Raw genomic sequence first — 19,750 nt, 5'->3', positions numbered from 1 at the left:
GATGTGCAGGTTTCCCAGCACCATGTATTGAAGAGACTGTCCTTTCTCCATTGTATAGTCTTGGCTCCTTTGTCATAAATTAATTGATCATATATGCGTGGGTTTATTTCTGGGCTCTTGATTCCATTCCATTGATCTATGTGTCTATTTTCATGCCAATACCATACTATTTTCATTACTACAGCTTTGTATCATAGTTTGAAATCAGAAAGCGTGATGCCTCCGGTTTGTTCTTCTTTCTCAGGATTACTTTGGCTATTCGAGGGCTTTTGTAGTTCCATACAAATTTTAGGATTGTTTGTTATATTTCTGTGAAAAATTTCATTAGAATTTTGATAGAAATTGCACTGAATTATGTTTTAAAACCCTCACAGAAGGGCTTTTGTAAATTGGTTTGGGTTATGAACTGTTTTTGTCACTTGCTGCCTCAAGACATTGAGCATCTCCAAAGAGGATAAAATAAGTGGTCAGAAATGTCCAAGGAATTATTGACCCTTGTGCTCTGATGTGCTGCCTTCCCCTTGTACTTTATACTTTCTGTGTGCCAAGCCGTCTTATAGCCCTAAAGGGTAAACTGACCTGTCTCATTATCTTATATGGTAAACTGACCTGGGCCAGGTCAGGAGTGTGGAGTGAGATTTGAAAAGATTGTGGGATAGGAAGCCTTACTTAGATTTCTAAGCCTAAGGCATATGTTCCCATATGTAATGCTTCTTCCCAAAGAAATGCTGCAGTAGAGATTACAGGGTTATCATTTTGTTATTAATAAAGTAGTACATTTTTTAAACTTGGCTATTGTATTTATTACCATCATCATTATCATCACCTTGGGTGGACATTCATCTGTCAGAAACTTTTAGACGGGAGGCCAGTAGTACGATTTACCCATCAAAGTTCCACTGAAACTTTAACAAGAAGTAAAACTACCGTAAAAAACACAAAATATACTATTACTTTACTCTGTATATGATAATTATTAATTAAACCTTATTTAATTTGTAGCCATCAAAGTTTTTCCTATTATAGCTTTAATAAATAATTTTGCTATGATTTAAATATGGTAAATATCAAGTATAATGATTTGTGAAAAATCATGGTTGCTTTTTATGAAATAATGTATGATTAACAATTATTAAAATATGAAAACAATATTTGAATTAGATGTGTCTTCTAGTTCCAGCTTTGATACCGAATTGGTAACCTTCAACTCATTTCACTTCTCTATCAAACTTTGCCTTCTTTCAGTGAAAGTAATAATCTCAAGTGTCAAACTCTCCAGAGTAACACGGCACTGTGCCAGGAATATACGGCAATTCGATAAATACTTCACAACATGAATTATGTTAAGTTGTTTGGAACCAAATTACTAATGATGAATTTCCAACAATGGTATTACCTTCAGGAGGATAGTTAATATTGAATCCTTGGTATTGTTTTTTTTCATGTAAAGGCAAACCTGTTATCCTCTATTCTTTTTTTTTTTTGAGGAAGATTAGCCCTGAGCTAACTACTGCCAATCCTCCTCTTTTTACTGAGGAAGACTGGCCCTGAGCTAACATCCGTGCCCATCTTCCTCTACTTTAAATGTGGGACGCCTACCACAGCATGGCTTGCCACACGGTGCCATGTCCGCACCTGGGATCTGAACTGGCGAACCCCGGGCCGCTGAAGCAGAACATCCGCACTTAACCGCTGTGCTACCAGGCCAGCCCCCTATCCTCTATTCTTGAAAAGGAAAATAATTGAACTGAATGCCAATACTTTGAAATTTTCAAAATACTAAATCTTTTCCAAGTCATATCATAAAACTAACAAGGCTTTTATCTATTTCACATGATGTCTTCTGATTTGTATACACTTTTCATTCAATCTTTATTACCCAATTATTTGGTGAGTTCTCACTGAGAATCAGTGAGCATGGATTCTATTATTGAACATGTGTATGTAAGACATATCCAGGCCTCAGCAGACTGGATGAATAAATAAATCAGACTTCCATTATGTATAAAAATCATTTTTTTTTTATCTTAAAACAATTTCATGTAGGTATTTAATCCCCCCCAATTATAGGTTGAATTTTGTCCCTCAAGAAGATACATTCAAGTCCTAATCTCCAGCATTTGTGAATGTGATCTTATTTGCAAGTAAGAACTTTGCAGAAGTAATCAAGCTAGCATGCAGCCATACTCAGTTAGTATAGGCCCTATTCCAATTACCGGTGTCCTTATGTTGGTGTCGCAATCCAATGTACACATCAGGATAGATACAGAGAGGGCTGATGGCCACTCTGAGTTTATTATAGCCAGTGATTCAATATATACATAGCTTACATCTGTTAAACATACACAGGTGTTCTGGACAATGTAATGCCAAGAATTCTTAGTGATTTCTCAAGGAACCCTCACTCGGCCTCTGTTTGGATATTATCATGTTATTGCTGTGCTCGTATATTTTATCTCAGAGCATGCAAGGACTCCTAGGCAACGGCCCTTCCTGCTCCCGATATGGTGTCTCCATCTGTGACCCTGGGCGACCGGTGCCTGGCTTAGGTTGCCTTCCCCTGGAGGTCTTACCCGTCACGGCCTAACCGGCCTTCTCACCTCCGGGTCACAGTTTGTTGGCAAGCCTTTTCCAGTGATTATTAACCCTTCCTGCATCAGGGGCGGCTACACCTTATAAGAGGGAAATTTGGACATAGAGACACACAGAGAGAACACCACGTAACAATGGAGGCAGAGATTGGAGGGATGCAGCTGCAAGCCAAGGGACACCAAAGATTTCTGGCTGTCACCAGAAGCTGGAAGAAGGCATGGAAGGATTCTTCCTACGAGCTTCTGAGGGAGCATAGCCCTGCCAACCTTTGATTTCAGACTTCTAGCCTGCAGAACTGTGGGAGGATAATTTTTTTTAAGATGTCTAGTTTGTGGTAATTGTTATGGTAGCCCTAGGATGCTAATACACACCCTCCCTCAATTATCCTCTAGTTAATTCTGCCTTGCTACTGCTATCTTGCATTAGATTATTGTTATCATCCTTAGCCCAGATGTCCACTGATGCTAATTACGAATGTCAGATCATCAACAGTCTATACTGTTAATATTTACAGTTTGTTGCTATGTGAGATGAGGATTCTATCCGTAAGTCCTTCTAGAAATCCAATTTCCTCTCAGCTCCTTGTATCCAGCAAATAAATAACTCAAACAAGAACATGGGAGCGCCATGGGAACATGCACCAATTCACATACAGTGAACCTTAAATCCATGCAGAGCCAATAACCATTTCTCAAAAGGAAACATGTTCTCTGCAGATACAGCTTTGGAAAAACCACAGCATTTCAAATCTATTTCTGAAGAGGGTGTGGGCTTTGCATTTGTGAAATTAAAAGATCTTTTCAGATGTTTATATTTTTTCCCCAAACAATGGAACAATCACCCTTTAATTCTAGTGACTGAAAACTCGTTGCAGCTTTGAAATGGCGATTTTTCATTTTCTAATGAAAGAGGCTTAAGAAAACACTACCACAACCTTACAGCAGAATATCATATCCTGACCAGATAGAGATATTGTGTCAGTTTGCCGTGATTCAAAATACTGTTTAGGTTACACATGAAGGTCTAAAATGTGCCTTTAATGCAACAGAAGCTGAAGATATTCTTTAATCACAAAGGATAAAGACTTGGGTGATTTCAGTAGTCCATTTAAGCAAGATCTTTTGCATTCGCTAGTGTAGTTACCCATGATCCCTTTGTCCACCTAGACCCACTGATGGTGGACCCAGGTATTTGCAGATAATGTACAATAGGTCCAACTAGGGCAGATGAGTTAATGTCCTTCTGGGTTGCTGTCCATTTGTACCAACTCCTCCCACCAGTAACCTTTTTACACTACTATTTTTAAACTCTCTCTTGAATAACTGTTACAAAGCACAACATAAGAGGAAATTGCAGTAACCATAGATACAGAGAAGGACAAATACATTCAGCGCTCTGATAGTTCAGGCTTGGAATTAGGATTTGAGATTTCCCTGATTAATTACCCTTAATAGAGTTAGAAATACAGATCTTTTAAATGTGGATAAACATTTAAAGGATTTCTGGAGTCAAGATAAATATCATAGCATGATTCACATAGATCTAAATAAAAATTTGAAAAGAAAGTCCTTCAAAATTTCCTTGCAGCACAACATAAATGACCCTGAGCATGAGGCCATTTGAACAGCAGTTATGCATCTACTTACATGTTGACATAAATAATATCAATATGAATAATATAAATAATATTTGCCCGAATATTTGCACATTGTCAAAATAAAGTAACTAGATGTTTTCTTATTTTTATGTGTGTTGTGTGGAGTTTATAAAAATTTCCCGAACACCCTCTTTGCAGAGAGCATCCATTACTGTATAGGATGGTTTTACAAATTATGAGTTGAAATGCATTAGTTGATTGTAAAATCAATTTAGTAGTTTGTAGCCAGTATTTATTTAAAAGTGAAATCGAATAGGATAGGGTTTAATAGAATAGGAAGCATTAGCATGGCTTATAAAGAAAAGGTTAATTATTGCTTCGTGAGACTTTTAATTCAATTTTATACATATGTGTGTATGTTTGTGTGTTGAGTTGTGCACTGCATGAAGTAAAATGTATTTTCTACAGTAGATTATAGTCAGGAATATTTGAAAGTAACTACAAGTTCATAGTAGTATCTTGAAAAATCACAAAGGATATTATTAGAATTGCTTGTTTATGAAAAAAATCAAACACTCATTTGTTAGATTCTAATCATTGATGTCACTTTTAATTAGGAACAATTTTCTGAATTACAATATTATCAGATTCATTTTAAATTCATTATTGCATTGCTACAATAAGATAAAACAATATAGCCTATTTTTTTACTTATCCTAATTACACCTGACCAGGCTAACTGTGTGTGTGTGTGTGTTATTTGTGTGTTAAATTTAGTAAGATTTTCTATCTAAAGTATTATTGCTTCAATTTTTTGTGTTTTTAAGTACTCAATTGTTAGTAAAACACTAAGAGTTTCATATTTAAATTTTGATAATATAACAAGTTCTTTAGCTAGTAAAGTTATAACTGAGCCAAAGACCTGTGCTTTAAGTATGCTATAGTTTTCTATAATATCTAGGAAAAAATTGTAACTGAAAATCATAACATCAGACTCTTATCTTGTTTCATAGTGTATAAAACAAACCTCAAAAGGATACTACATCTCTTCTTGGAATAGCATCATGATCTTTATACTCCCCGGATTTCCGGAAGCATAAATTTGAGGAGTTTCTCAAATGCTTATAAATTATAAACCTAAGAGAAGGACCAATACAGAAATGTGATTAGAACCACTTTGAATCCAAAGGAGGATAAAACACCCAGATTAAACTGATGAAAGGTACAGTTGTTCTCACTAGAATACTCGAAGCTTATTCATGAATAAACTTCCTTATCTTTTTAAAATGCAAATTAGATCATGGCATCATCCATCCTTCTTGGCTCTTCCACCCCTTTCCTAAATTTAAAAGCCTTTTGATGGCTTCCCAGTGCTTTTAGGATACAGACAAACTTCCCTAGTTGTGTGTTTTGGTCCCTTTCAGTTGGGTCTTGAATTCCTCTCTGGCCACATTTCCCTCCATCTCAATCCTTACTTCATTCCCTCTCTTTACTATACTGGCCTCTTTCTATTCTTTCTTACAGCCACCGGCCAGGCCATCCGCCATGCTCTGTCGCACTCTCCAGCCAGAGAGCCATTTTGTATATTATTCTCACTCCCTGGAACTCTTTCTTTCTTTGATTCTTTCTGTCTTTCTTTCATCTATCCATCCACTCACCCAACCATGCATCCATTCAACAATTTAACTTTTAGGTAATAGGGACTGTATAGACATAGGGGATTGTACAGAGTACAGAACGGACAAAAAATCCTTATCCTTATGGAGTTCACTTTCTATCATGGGTCAGGGGAGAGAAAAACAATCAGATAAGCAAAATGTGTCATATGTCATAGGTTGTAAGTTTTATGGAGAAACATAAAATAGGCAAAGGCGATGGGAAATAGTGGACAGTAAGGATGGGTAATAGCAATTTTAAGTAGGGAGGTCACAGATGGCCTCAGTGAGAAAGTAAGCAAATATCTGAAGGAGGTGAAGGAGCGAGCCATGTAGTTATATCAATGGCAGTGTATCCCAGGCAGGTAAAATAGCAAGTGCAAAAGTCCTGAGGTTGTTTAAAACAGCAAGAATGACTGGGTTGGGTGAATAAGAGAGTAGTAGGAGATTAGGTTAAAGAGAAAGGGAGAAGGCAAGGGTTGCATACATGACCCTTATAAGCCATTGCATGGCTTTACATTTGACTTCTATTTAGAGTGAAATAGGAGGCCATTAAACATTTTGAATAGGGAAGTGTCTTTATCAGCCTTATTTTTAATTAATTAACTAAAATTTATTGTCCATAGAGGACAGCACTCTGATTGCTGTTTTGAGAATAGTCTGTAGTGAGGCTAAAAGTTGAAGCAGGGAAACTCTGTAATACCTTTAAATTTTTTTGAATTGATACATTGGGAAGAAAAATTTAGAAATGGTAAGAAAGATACATGGTCGGAAAAATCGAGATTCAGGATATACACATACATATATGTGCACATATACAAATAAATATATATATATTTGTCCATATATATAAATAAACAAAACATAAATAAATTTTTAACAAAACAATACTTACTCTTTCTTTACATTATACAGTTCAATATTTTCTATGTTATTATTTTCTATGACATTGTTTTTATGCTGTTTATAAGGCAAAAAATATATTAATTTTATGACTTACTAATGGGTCATAACCCAAAAACATATAGAGGGATATGAAATGAATCAGAAAAGTGATGGTGATGGAAGCAGCTTTGGAGGTAGGGAGATGTAGTTGTATTCTGGATGTATTTTAAAGGTGAGGGGTGAGAGAAAAACTGAGGAAAAATGAATGACATTAAATTTTGTGGCCTGAGAAACTGGAATATCGATGTTGCTATTCACAATGACGGAGAAGGCACTTGGAAGAGCAGATCTGGTGAAAGTAGATATGACAGATGAAGAGCCATGTTTTGGGGATATGGATCTTGGAATGTGTATTTCATACTCAGAAGGGGGACCATGAATAGTCCATTGGCTCTAATAGACAAGACTTCAAAAGAAAGATCCTTCAGTTGATGAGCTGTTATTTACAGATTTCAAATGAATCATTTCTTCCTCAAAGAAGTCCTCCCTTCCCTCCCCAAAGAAGCCAAGTGCTGCTATTATAGGCACTGAAGCAACACGTATCTCCCTTTGATACAGCTGCAAGTTTACATTTGCTTGTGTGATTATTTGATCAATACTTTCCCACCTTTCTCAAAAGATTGGATGTCCAATTAGGATAGAAATGTTTACTTATCACTGTATTTTTAACACCTAGCATAGTGCCTAGGATATATTCAATGACATATATATATATATATATATATATATATATATATATATATATGTCTCCCCTTATTGACCACATACACAGAAACACACATAAAATGAGGAAAGCAGGCTGAAAAGAGACATTGGAAAAATTAGCCTCATTGTCAACATGGCAAATCATTTGTGTCTTTTTCTGGTGGTTTAGGTCATTACAAGGCAAACTCCATAATATTTGAGAGTGAAATATTTCATGAAGCATGGGTATAGCTGGAACAAAGTGAGTGAGGGAAAAGAGTAGTAGGAAATAAGCTCAAAGAAGTAGGAATTCAATCCAAGTGCAGTGAGAAGCCATAGGAAGAATTAAGAATGAATGGGATGTGATCTGCTAAATATTTTTAAAGTATCATTATGGTTATTGTCTGAAATATGTCTGTCGTAGAGCAAGAGTAAGAGCACAAGAAAACAACTGTGAAGCTAATGCAGTGGTCAGATGACAGAACATGGTGACTTAGAGTAGGGTGTTTGAAGCCATGAGAATTCACAATATGAGATATATTTTGAAGGTAAAGCTCACAGGATTTTCCCATAGATCGATGTGGCATTGAGAGAAGAAGGATTGATATATGAGGTGTTGCAGAAAATTAGATGACACCTAAGTGTTAGGCCTAAGCAACTAGGTAAATGATGGAGTCATCAACTGAGATGGGTGAAGAGCATATTGATAGGTAAGTGTGGGTAGTCAAGAACTTGAAATGGTGTTTAAATGTCTAAACGGACAAATGGGATAGGCAGTTCAATCACAAGTCTAGATTCCAGGGGAAATACTGTAGCTGGGAAATTGCTGTATTTGAAACCATGGGACTGCATGAGTTGTCTGTGGATTTGTAGAGAATACTCTCCCAGTGTCTGAAAGACTTAACTTCTTTACACACATCAAATTTGTTCAGTTTTAGATCACGTATTGACAGATAATTTGAATACAAATCCAAATACATGTATGCAATGCAGAGAAAAATGTGTTGATTGTATAAAGTCTCATACTTAATTTTTGTCATATACAGAATTTGTCTCTCCCTATTTAGCTTCTTATAGCACATTTTTTAAAAATTCATGGGGCACTTACCAAATACTTGTGTGTGCCTTATATGTCCTATGTATTGTAAGTTCTATAGAGGTAAGCACTAAATGACAATTCCTTATATTTGTAGCATTTCACAGCTAAAAACTGCTCTCACATACATTATTTCATTAATCCTCACATCTCTGGTGGGTAGTGTTTCTACTTGACCAATTGTTCTGGTAATATTTTGCTACATAACAAGCCACTTCAAAATGTAGTGGCTTAAAACAATGGCAGTGTTTATTTTCCTGGTGGATCTGCAAATTTGGGCAGGGTTTGACATGAAAAGCTGATCTCTTCCCCACGATATCATAGGGAGCACCTCAAAGGCCGAGGACTAGACTAATCATCTAAAGACTCATTTCCTCTTCACTCACATGTCTGATGGTTGACACTGGCTGTTAGTTCAGACTTTTACTGGGTTTGTGGTCGGAACCCCTATACGTGGACTTTCTATGTGGCTGCTTGGCTTCCTCACAGCATGGGGGCTGGGTTCCAAGGGTGAGCATCCCAAAAGAGACAACCAGGCTGAAGCTTTATCACCTTTTATGACCTAACCTTAGAAGTCACCCAGTATACTTCAGCCACTTTAAATTCATCAAGGCAGTCACCAAGGCCTTCCCAATTCAAAGGGAAGGGAAAAGAGATGATATTTCTTGATTGGGTAGTACCAGGGTTCTGATAGAGCATGTGGAACGGAAAATATTGCCATCATAGTATTTGGAAACGTGATCTGCCACACAGATAAAGAAAAACAAATTAGGCTTAGTGTGGTTAAGAGGCAGATTTGGGGAAGAACTTATGCATATTTTACAAAATGAATCAATTTGTAGAAGAAACTGGTGATGGTTTCTTTAGGTTTCTGAGATAAAAATGTATAATCAACTGTTCTTTTGTGACTTGGCCCATGTCAAGTTTACATCTTATTTGTATAGACCATTTTGAATTGACCACTACTGTTTGCAGTTTTAATTTTTGGAATTTTAATTTGGCCTGAAATTTTCACTCAGAAACTTGCATGTTTCCTTTTCTCGCCTGCTAGGCTAGTCCTTTACTTGACATTACAGACTTCTGAAAGTAGCTCTTCTATAACTGTACCACAAAAAAAGGGTTTACTCCTCCTCCTCCTCCTCCTCCTCAATTATCTAATCCGGCATGGCTATGTATTTGATAGTTTTTGGCAAAAACTAGGTATCCAAACAATTATAGCTTTAGAACTGTTCATGACATTAGTTACTAAGTAGTCTATTCCAGCCTTTCAATGAATAAATGATATCCAGAAGTTTATCTAGGTTACACAGAAAGTTGGTGGCAGAGCTATAACTGGAAGCAGACCCTAAGACAAGAATTTGAAAGCAAACAATTAATTTGGGAGGTGATAGCACTAGCAGGGAAATGGGAAAGTGATAGAAGCAAAGAAAGGAAGGTAATATAGTGTGTGTTAATGAACAGGTTTCTGCTGTGGACAACCCTATCTCAATCTTGCTGGGGACCTTTCAGAGATGGTAAAGAATATTTGGGTCAGAGTTATCCCATCTTGGGGCAAGAAGTTAGAGTATTTCTCCACCAACTCTCATCTGTCATGGATTGCAGGCTGCTCCCAGGGAATTATCTCCCTGGTGTTTGTGGCCTGCTCTCAATGTGGGCCTAGCATACTCCAAAGGCCAGAGAATGCCTCCAGGTAGAAAGCTGCCTGTGCTTGCTGTAAGAGGCTGGGGTAACATATGAGAATGATGTGTGGCTACATGAGACATTAAAATCTTCTGCTATGCTTGTCATTATTTTATATTTCATTTTCTTTCTTTGTCATATATGTATTTACCTAATTTTCCCAATAAAATGAACTGTATCAAGACCATTCTATAAATGTCAGTCATGCACTATAAAAGTGTAAGTATTGTAATCCACAAGGAAATGGTTTTTCACCAGAATCACATAGGGCTGCAGTCAATTTGGAGTTGAGATGTTAGGGGCTATAAGAGAATCACTTATAGAGATAAGGAGTTGGATCTTTTCTTCTTTGGCCCATTATCCAAGGATCTGAGAGACTATTTGAAAAAACTCACTCATTTGCTACTTTTAGAGTATTTATGATGAGGAAGCTTATAGAAAACCTTGGTAATTGTCCCTTGTAGTACACGGGTGTGTGTTGGGTTTACATGAACAAAAAATGGTGTCTGTTTCTGATATAGGGACTTTTAAAGGCTCATGAGAGCCTTCACTTCTGAGAGATTGTAACAACCAGGATGAGGAAAATTAACCTCATTATAACATTCAACCTAGGAAACTAATCTTGAGCAGCATGGGAATATTGGAACACTTCAGACAGTGAACAGAAAAGTGTAACACCTAGGTTTGAGCTCTAGTCTCAGTAGATCCTCAATATCAAGGCACCATTCCCTCTTCTTCTAAAACACTCCCAGTCTGAGGACATACCAGAAGAGAATGCTTAAATTTAGATCATTCTAGTAGTCAAAAACTTCAAAGAGATCCCTAAAAAAAATGCTTCGAAAGAATGAAAAAAGTGTAGTGATTCAAATTACCCTTGATTGTGTAGAAAATGTTTCTTAGAAAATTTTGCAGAATCTATGACAGGAAACCAAAAATATCAACTAAACTTCCAGTCTCCTAGGGAAAAAAATGCTTTCTCTGCATGCCTAAAATACATTTATTTCAAACTGTGTTTTCTAAAATATCTGTGTTAAAAGAAAACCAACTAATAGCCACGTTGATTCATGAAAGTTCTCTCTTGCAACCAATGGATACCTCTATATAAAAGTGATGACGGTGCATAAAACGTACATCTAAAATATGTTTCAGCATTATCTGCTAAAGGAAACTACATGAAACTACAAGGAATGCTTACTTTCAGTATAACAGAGATGTGCTATATTTGAGACCTTCTAGGATGCCATGATCTATTCATAATTACATCTGGTGGTTTCAGTTAATTATACCATGTTATTCATATTCTAGTTGGGCAGTTCATAAAATAAATGGCTTTAGCAGGTAATCTGCAACCTTTTGACATGATATTATTTGAATGTCTTTTATTTTTCTAGTTGCAAATACTTTCTGGTGTAGAGTAACTGAAAGGTTAGCAGGCGTCCATGGAGTTCCTTTACTGGGGATAGTAACCTGAGTGAAGAATACCTGAAATTTCTATGGGCCATTTAACAGTCACTTAGAAGTAACTGTCTCATCTAGAGAGAGGTATTCTAGCCTCTCTAATCTCAAAGTTTTTGAATAAGAAAATGCTAAGAAGTCTGTTTTTTATATTTGTTGAAATAAATACAACAGTATGGATTTGGGATAAGGAAGATTGTAATGGTTTCCTTTTCATTGCTTGATCACGTACACCAGAGGGTTTCCAGGACAACTTCAAACTAACTTTTGAAGATGTTTGTAATAGAATAAAATAATGAGCAATATTTCTAGCCACCTACTCGCTCAGTTTTTCAAAGCTTAAGCTTTTCAGAGGTTCACAAAATCTTCTTCATTTTTTAAAATGTCATAGTTTCCCTTTTGTGTGTTCATATATATGTTTTTCTACAGTGGCTTATACAAACAGTATATATGCTCATATAGAGCTTATTTTTTTAATGAGATACTACACATATTACACTATAATTTGCTAGTTTCATATAACAATATTTCACAAAAATTTTTAAAGTTATTTACATGTAATTTTAACTCACTTATCTTTAAAAATGGAAATACACATAAAGGAAACTATATGAATCATAAATGCACAGCTTAAGCAGTTTTTACAAAATGAACAACTATATCTCTCATCCAGAACAAAATACAGACATCACAAAAACCCCAGAAGCTTCCCTGTTGTCTGGTCCCAATCATTACTTCCCTCTAAAGATAACCAGTTTTATCTTCTATCACCATAAATTGGTTTTACCTGCTTTTAACCCTTCTATAAACAGAATCACAGAGTATATACCTTTAGTCTTTGTGTATACCATTAGTCCCTCACTCAGATTATGTCTATAGAATCCATGCATGTTATTGCATGTACCAGTAGTCCATTCATTTTCATTGCTTGATGGCATTCACTTTTATGAATATAGCTATATATTTTTATCAGTTTTACTGCTGATGGATCTGAGGGTTGTTTCTAATTTTGACTATTACGGAAAATGCAGCAATTATTATTCCTGCCTTTGGTGCAGGTATATTTTTGTTGTTGGTATTGTTGGGGATATACCTAAAGATGGAATTTATGTGTCATGCAGTATGCATAAATTTGCTTTAGTGTATTTTGCCAATGGTTTTTCAAAGAAGTTGTGCAGATTTTCACTCCCATAAAAAGTATATAAGAATTCCAATTACACCATATTTTCATCAGTATTTGATATTGTCAGTTTTGTTTTGTTTTGATTTTGATTGTTGCCATTACAACGGTTCTGTAGCTGTTTTGCTTTGAGGTTTAAATTTTAATATCTTGATGCTTTTGCAATGTTTAGCATCTTTTCATATTTTATTGGCCATTTGGGTATCCTCTTTGGTGAAACATCTATTTAAAGATTCATTCATTTCGTTAAAATTGGGCTTTCTTTTTTATTGATTTGTATGAGTAATTTATATATTCGGGGTACTAGTAGATTTTTATATACACACACTCACATCATTTCCCACTCTGTGATGTTCTTTTTCAGTCACTTACTGAAGTCCTCTGATGAATAAAATTTCTTGTTTTAATGAAGTCAATATGCCAATCTTTTTCCTTTAAGCTTAGCGCATTTATGTCCTGTTTAAAAAATGTCCATCCTAAGGTCATGAAAATATTCTCCTGTGTTATCTTCTAGCACCTGTGTTGGTTTTCCTTCAACAGTTTTCACATTTAAGTCTAAAATCTAACCTCTAATTGATCCCATACTATCTATTGAGAGGAATTTTTATTCCCTACTGAATTACAGTGCCACCTTTGTCATAAATTTAGGGGACCATATATATGAAAGTCTATACTTTCAGTTCTGTTCCATTTGGGTATTTGTCTGTGCTCACACCAATACCACACTGTTTGAATTACAATAGCTCCATAATAATTTGTAAGATCTGTTAGGGAAAATTCTCCAACTTTGTTCTTTTTAAGATTGTCTTGGCTATTTCGCCCCTTTGCATGTGCACATAAATTTTAGAATTTACACACACAGAAACACACACTCCTGATGGGATTGATTGGGATTTCATAGACACTACAGACGAATTTGGGGGAGTTTATGTCTTTACAACAAAGAATCTACTAATCCATGAGCATGGTATAGTTCTCCATTTATATAGATTTTTCTTTAATGCCTCTTATTCATATTATGTTTCTGTTTAGAATTCTTGCACATATTTAATATATTTATAGTGTTTTTGATGCTTACTGATGACATTATTTTTAAAAATACCATTTTCTAGTTGTTTATAGAAATATAATTAATTTTTAGATATCAGCATGACATCCAGAAATTTTGTTGAATACACTTATTAACCATAATATTTCATCTGAGGACTCTGAATTTTCCATGTACATGTAATCCGCAAATAATAACAGCTTCACTCTCCCTTTCCAAACCTTATATTTTTTACTGTGTTTTCTTGACGTTACACTGACTAGTATATTCATTAAGTATGATATTTCCTATGGATTATTTATAGATACATTTTATCAGATTAAGGAAGTTTCCTTCTATTGGTAATCTACCAGGAGGTTTTATATTCTTTTATCTTTTTCTGTGAGTTAATTTTTCCACATCTATTCTGCATTTATTTTTACCCTTCATTTTTTTTTCCTTGTGAGGAAGTTTGTTACTGAGCTAACATCTTTGCCAATCTTCCTCTATTTTATGTGCGATGCCCCCACAGTGTAGCTTGACCAGCTGTGCTAGGTCTGTGCCTGGGATCTGGACCTGCAAACTCCAGGCTGTTGAAGTGCAGTGGGCAAACTTAACCAAAACGCCACCGGGCTGGCCCCCTACCCTTCTCGTTTCTAACGTGATGAAGCACACTGATTGTGTTTCAAGGGTTAAAATGAACCTTTGCTTACTCCTGTAAAACGAACTTTGTTGTGATATATTGTTCTTTTAATATATCACTGAATTTGGTTTGTGTTGATAATTTGTTTTGTGTACAAATTACACACTTTTTGTTAAATGGGTGCACAATATCCCATTGTTTGGTATAATATAATTTTTTCAATGAGTTCCCAATTGAAAGACATTAGGTTGTTTTCAGTGAATGTGTTTTTATAAATAAAGATTCAGTTAATAAAAACCCTACTTATGTCCTTTCATACTGGGGACTTTATTCCTGTAAGATTCTTAAGGAGGGATTGATGGGCAACAGATTATGTACGTTTTAATAACTATTCTTGGGTTATTTTCTGAAAATGTATCAACACTTCACCAGTAGGGAATAAGAATGAGTTTTTTTCTCACTCTCTTGTCAGCACTGAATGTTATTCCGTTTGTTTATTTGTTTTTTCTTCCATCTGATGGGCAGGAAATATTATCTCCTTTTGCCTTTTCCTGACTATGAGAAGGTTGATAGTTGAAGTTGATGAGAAGGTCATAAGTTTATTGGTTATTTGCATGTCTTCTTTAGTGAATTTTCTGTCAGGTTATGTATTCATTTTTTCTTATTGGATTATTTGCCTTTTTTTTTTTTTAAGGAAGATTAGCCCTGAGCTTACATCTGCTGCCCATCCTCTTATTTTTTGCTGAGGAAGACTGGTCCTGAGCTAACATCATGCCCATCTTCCTCTACTTTATATGTGAGACGCTACCACAGCATGGCTTGACAAGCGGTGCATAGGTCCACACCCAGGATCTGAACTGGGGAACCCCAGGAACTTAACTGCTGCACCACCAGGCAGGCCCCAAGATTATTTGTCTTTTTAACATAAACCTGTAGAATTTTATTAGAGATATTAAGCTTTTGTCTGTTACAGATGTTTTAAATGTTTTTCTCTCAGTTTATTGTCCTTTCACTTTATAAAGTCTTTGGCTTTATAAAAATTTTTACTTCTTATGTACTTGGTAGTGACAATTTTCTCCTTAAAGTCATCTGGGATTTGTGTTTGGTTTAAGAATGCCCCCATAAGTTGAACTGTTATAGATTCGTCACTTATTTGGTCTCATTTTGTGTATTTGCATCTTTAATCTCTCTGGAATTTATCTAGTTTAAGTTACAGGAATCTAACTTTATGAAAACATCATAATTATATATTCCATTTTTAAATGACTGAATTGAAACGTCATATTTAGTGCATTCCTTTTGGCTGGATTTATTTCTAGACTCTATTCTGTTCTGCCATTTTGTCTGTCCCTGTACAAATACCATCCTGTTCTGATATAGTAGCATGATAATATAAAATACAGCAGACCATGACCTTTGTGATTTTTAAAAAATCTTTGGACATTTCTCACACTTTTATTCTTTTTTGAAATAGGGGCTGTGCTATATCTCTGAATATTTCCCACTTGTTGAACTTATTAGAAAGAGAACTGATATATCTAAAAGGAATAGACACTTGGGAAACCTAAGAGGTCTGCCTGTAAACCACAACAAATTCAGATTTTCAACAGGATTAGCTTCTCAGGGTGAAGCTCATGGAGAGGCACCTAGTTGAGACTCCCTCCTGAGAGTCACCCTATGTTTGATCTAAGAGAATTCTGGAGCTAATTCTAACTACTACGTTTCTGTCAAAATAAATTATCCACTGCCACACAGAAGGCCAATCTGGTGATGGAAAACAGGACAGCAAACCCATTTTTAATCTAAGGTATTATAATGGAAGAGGGTTACTGGTAAAATTTTCTTGATGAAGGCACCCAATTGACCGTTTATAAGTCCCTTTTATCACAGTGTTTTTCAAACTTGATTGCCCATTGAAATCACCCGGGAGCTTTTGACAATCCTGATGCCCAGGTGAGAGCTCAGAACAATTATCATCTCGGGGGCTGGAAACCAGGCATTAGTGTTTTGTAAAGCTCACCAGATGATTCTGCTGTCTAGCAATGGTTGAGAACCAGTGTTTTAGAAGAGAATAAGAATATACTCTGAATGAAAATGCAGAACACAAGAAAAGAAAATCCTTAGCTGTTACTAGGCCCCTTGCCAAGTTTTCTTGTAAAGTTAATTTTTTTGGTAGGTGAGGGGCAGGATTTAGGGTGTCTGAGCTACTGCAGGAAGAAGTGCAGGATGAATTTTATGTGTGTAGGGGTGGGGTGGGGGGAGGAGCAAGGATACCAAGCAAATGAAAGTCACTTCTGAAATTTTTAGAAAATAAAGTCATATGAGCTGTTTATAGTCCAATCTAATTCTAGCCTCAGTGGTGGGAGGAAGGGATGGAGGAGGCATTCCGAGTGAATATAAGAGTGAAAGAAGGGTGGGTAGCTTTGGTGAAATCTCCTAAGAAATAGGATTATGCTCGGCCTATATTCCCCATTTCTGGTCAGTGCATTCAAATCAGGATACAACGGTGGGGGATACACACGTGTAAGTGACCCAGATAGCTAAAGCAAGTGACCCTTCTCCTCAGTGTAGTCATCTTATAAGTGGCAATGCTAAATCATTCATGACCTCATGTGCTGCTTTTGGCAAGCTGCTCCCTAATTGCTCCTGTTTTTGCATCGATTCTGCGCAGCGTGGAAAAGCGAGGCTCCAACTTGCTTGTGGATTTATTGACCACCGGGTCCCTCCTCAGCTTTCACCTTCCAGGCCTCGCCCACTCTATTTTAGAGTCAGGAGCTGGGAACAGCACCTGTTTCCTCCTCTCCAAGCATGGGCTGGGCATTTTGACGGCTCCCCCTTTCAACCAACCCAGGTGTCGGTGTTTCTGTGTTTTCCAGCTTACCATTCCTCCCCGCCCCCCCACGCATCCCTATTTCCGTGGCTGAGGGCCTGGGGAAGAGAGAAATCCGCCCTCAGACACACCAGATCCCCAGCTAGCTACCTGCTTTGGAGAGCATCAGGCGGACCGCGCGGACCCACCTGCCTCCTAAAGTTTGGGGCGTAGGGGAGCCGTGGCACGTAGCGTGGGGCTATGGCTCAGCCCGGGGGTCCGGAGCAGACCCGGGAAGATGCTGCTGGAGACGGATTCACCGACGTCATCAAGAGCCGCGCTGGTAGGACCTCGCTGTCTTGCTTTTCAGTTAGGGGTATACAGCGTAACCCGCTACTCTCCGCAGAGGCTGTGCCCTGGAAGTTAGTACAGGGTTTCGGAAAGTTGTGGCGCTGAGCGGAGGAGCAGCAGGGGGCTGTCACCGCGCCCCCGCGCGTGGGGAGGGCGGGGAACCACGCAGGGCGCGTCCGAGGGAGGAGGGGGTGCTGCTCTCCGGGGAAGCAGAAACTCAAGTTTTCCTTTTGGGCCAAATGGATATTGGTGGGGGATTTCTTTTTTCCCTAAAGAAAGCCAGTCGATATCGGTTTTATTATAGGATGGAAACTTGTTTTAAAAATTAAATATAAAGAACAAACATACCAATTTAAAATATATATATATATATTGTCGTAGCCTTGGAGGAGGGAGGGCTGGGGAGGTGTGAGGAGGCATGCCTTGTCAGGGTGTGGCCAAGTGCAGGGTTAAGAAAGCTGAGAAGTTTCACTTCCCTTCATATCTGTGCTGAAGGAAAATGTCAGGGGTGACATGAAGGCTTGCATGCCTGGAGCATAACTATACGATTTGAAAACCAGTAAAGCAGCAGGAATGAAAAGTCTGAGGTTTTTTGCAGCGCTTCCATAGTGCGCTTTCCCGCCACGTGTAAATTTCATTTGTTATGAATCTTCTGATGTTTGGTAGTCTGGCGTACATATGCAAACGCTTGTAAACTAGGGTAGGTCTTTAAAGCTGTAAATGGAAGCAGCTGTTAAGCTTTCCCAAAGGATGAAGTTTCAGCTGCTTGAATCCGCTTCTCTCGCCCTTGGAAATGCACCAAATTGTGGACAGCAAAATAACAGGACCATTCTAGTTTTGTTTACATACATTGCTGACTCTTGATAGAGGACAGAGGTATTAAGTCACTGTCCAAGTGTATTTCTGAAGTGAAGTTAAAGAAAATTTCACAGTAGAAAACAAAAGTGGGTAAGAAACATAGGAGTTGGGTAAACTGCAGACCAGCAAAGAGTTCAGAAGATGGTAGAGTAGGATTTCTCTTCACAAGTAGTGTAAGTTGGTAATGATGCTTCAAGTCAAAAAGGAATGGTGCCTCTGACAATGCTTGGGAGAAATAGTTATTTCCAACTTTAAAAACCACACTTACCTTCTTTTCCTCTTCCCATTAATAACTTAACGAGCTTCTTAGATTTTAAAGGAAAGAGTGGTATACTTACTTCAATGGAATGCCCTTATCATTCAGCACCTAGGATAATAGAATCGGCTTTAAATAGTTGCCCTGAAATAATAATTTGAAAAAATACTTTGGGTAGTTTCATACATTGCTTCAAAATTGCTGCTGTTTATACATTTTATTAGATAGTAATTTGTAGCTGTGATTAACTGAAATATGCCAAAGGATATCTACTACAAATCTGTTACAGGGTATTTTGGAAAAAATGTGTTAAAGATTAATTCTACAAATAATTCTATTTATTATCGTACTACTTCTACACTTGTCAGTGCATGAGTGGAGGAAAAGATTCGCAAATATGTTCTGGAAAGTATGTGAGTTCGTGTGTTTTAGAAACGGCTAGTTTAACTCCATCTCTGAAGAAAATTCAATCTCCCTTTATATAACTTTGGATCCCATGTTAGATAATACTGTTGAGAGTCATTTTTTAAAATGCAATGACTTCATTGTTTTGGGTTTTTTTTACGTTTATGAAATTAAGCTTTTATTAGAACTCTCATTTGAAGAGTAAAAGTAATGAGCAAACTTTTATTAGAAGTTCAGGTGGGGTGAGTGATCCAACAGCTTATTTAATTTTCAAAATCTACCTGTATCGTTTTGAAAGATCATTCCCTTTAAGGGTTTAGAAGCCATTAAATAAAATATAAAATAATATTTGCTTTGAATATTTGAGTTTCTGTGACTTAATGAAACCAGGGTGGGTGGGTCTTTTTGTATTTTTTAGGTTTTGATTTTGTTTTTTTGAATTCTGAAGCATAAGGGGTGGCTGCTATTAATAAATGCTTTTTGAAGCCAATTGTTATGCACGGCAAAACGTAATGTG

At 36.9% G+C, this 19,750-nt stretch overlaps 1 protein-coding gene and 1 long non-coding RNA gene across 3 annotated transcripts in view; one reads left to right on the top strand and one right to left on the bottom strand.

Annotated features, from left to right (window-relative positions):
- LOC139081001 (uncharacterized) overlaps window positions 1-17,860 on the bottom strand; it is a 205,012-nt gene extending 187,152 nt beyond the window's left edge. Inside the window, exon 1 of one of the 2 annotated variants that reach the window (XR_011535924.1) lies at window positions 17,573-17,860. This is a non-coding gene — a long non-coding RNA (uncharacterized lncRNA). The remainder of the gene's footprint in view (window positions 1-17,572) is intronic. The other variant, XR_011535925.1, reaches the window with a different exon arrangement.
- The window catches only part of DMD (dystrophin), a 2,264,041-nt gene continuing 2,261,237 nt past the window's right edge, over window positions 16,947-19,750 (top strand). The window contains exon 1 of the mRNA XM_070604303.1: window positions 16,947-17,706. Within this exon, the coding sequence (XP_070460404.1) occupies window positions 17,625-17,706 (82 nt within the window). The 5' untranslated portion in view covers window positions 16,947-17,624. The remainder of the gene's footprint in view (window positions 17,707-19,750) is intronic.

This window comes from Equus przewalskii, chromosome X (assembly GCF_037783145.1).
Source record: "Equus przewalskii isolate Varuska chromosome X, EquPr2, whole genome shotgun sequence".
NCBI classification, from domain to species: domain Eukaryota; kingdom Metazoa; phylum Chordata; class Mammalia; order Perissodactyla; family Equidae; genus Equus; species Equus przewalskii.
The sequence above is the reverse complement of the archived record's forward strand: the minus strand, read 5'-3'. Positions and strand labels throughout refer to the sequence as shown.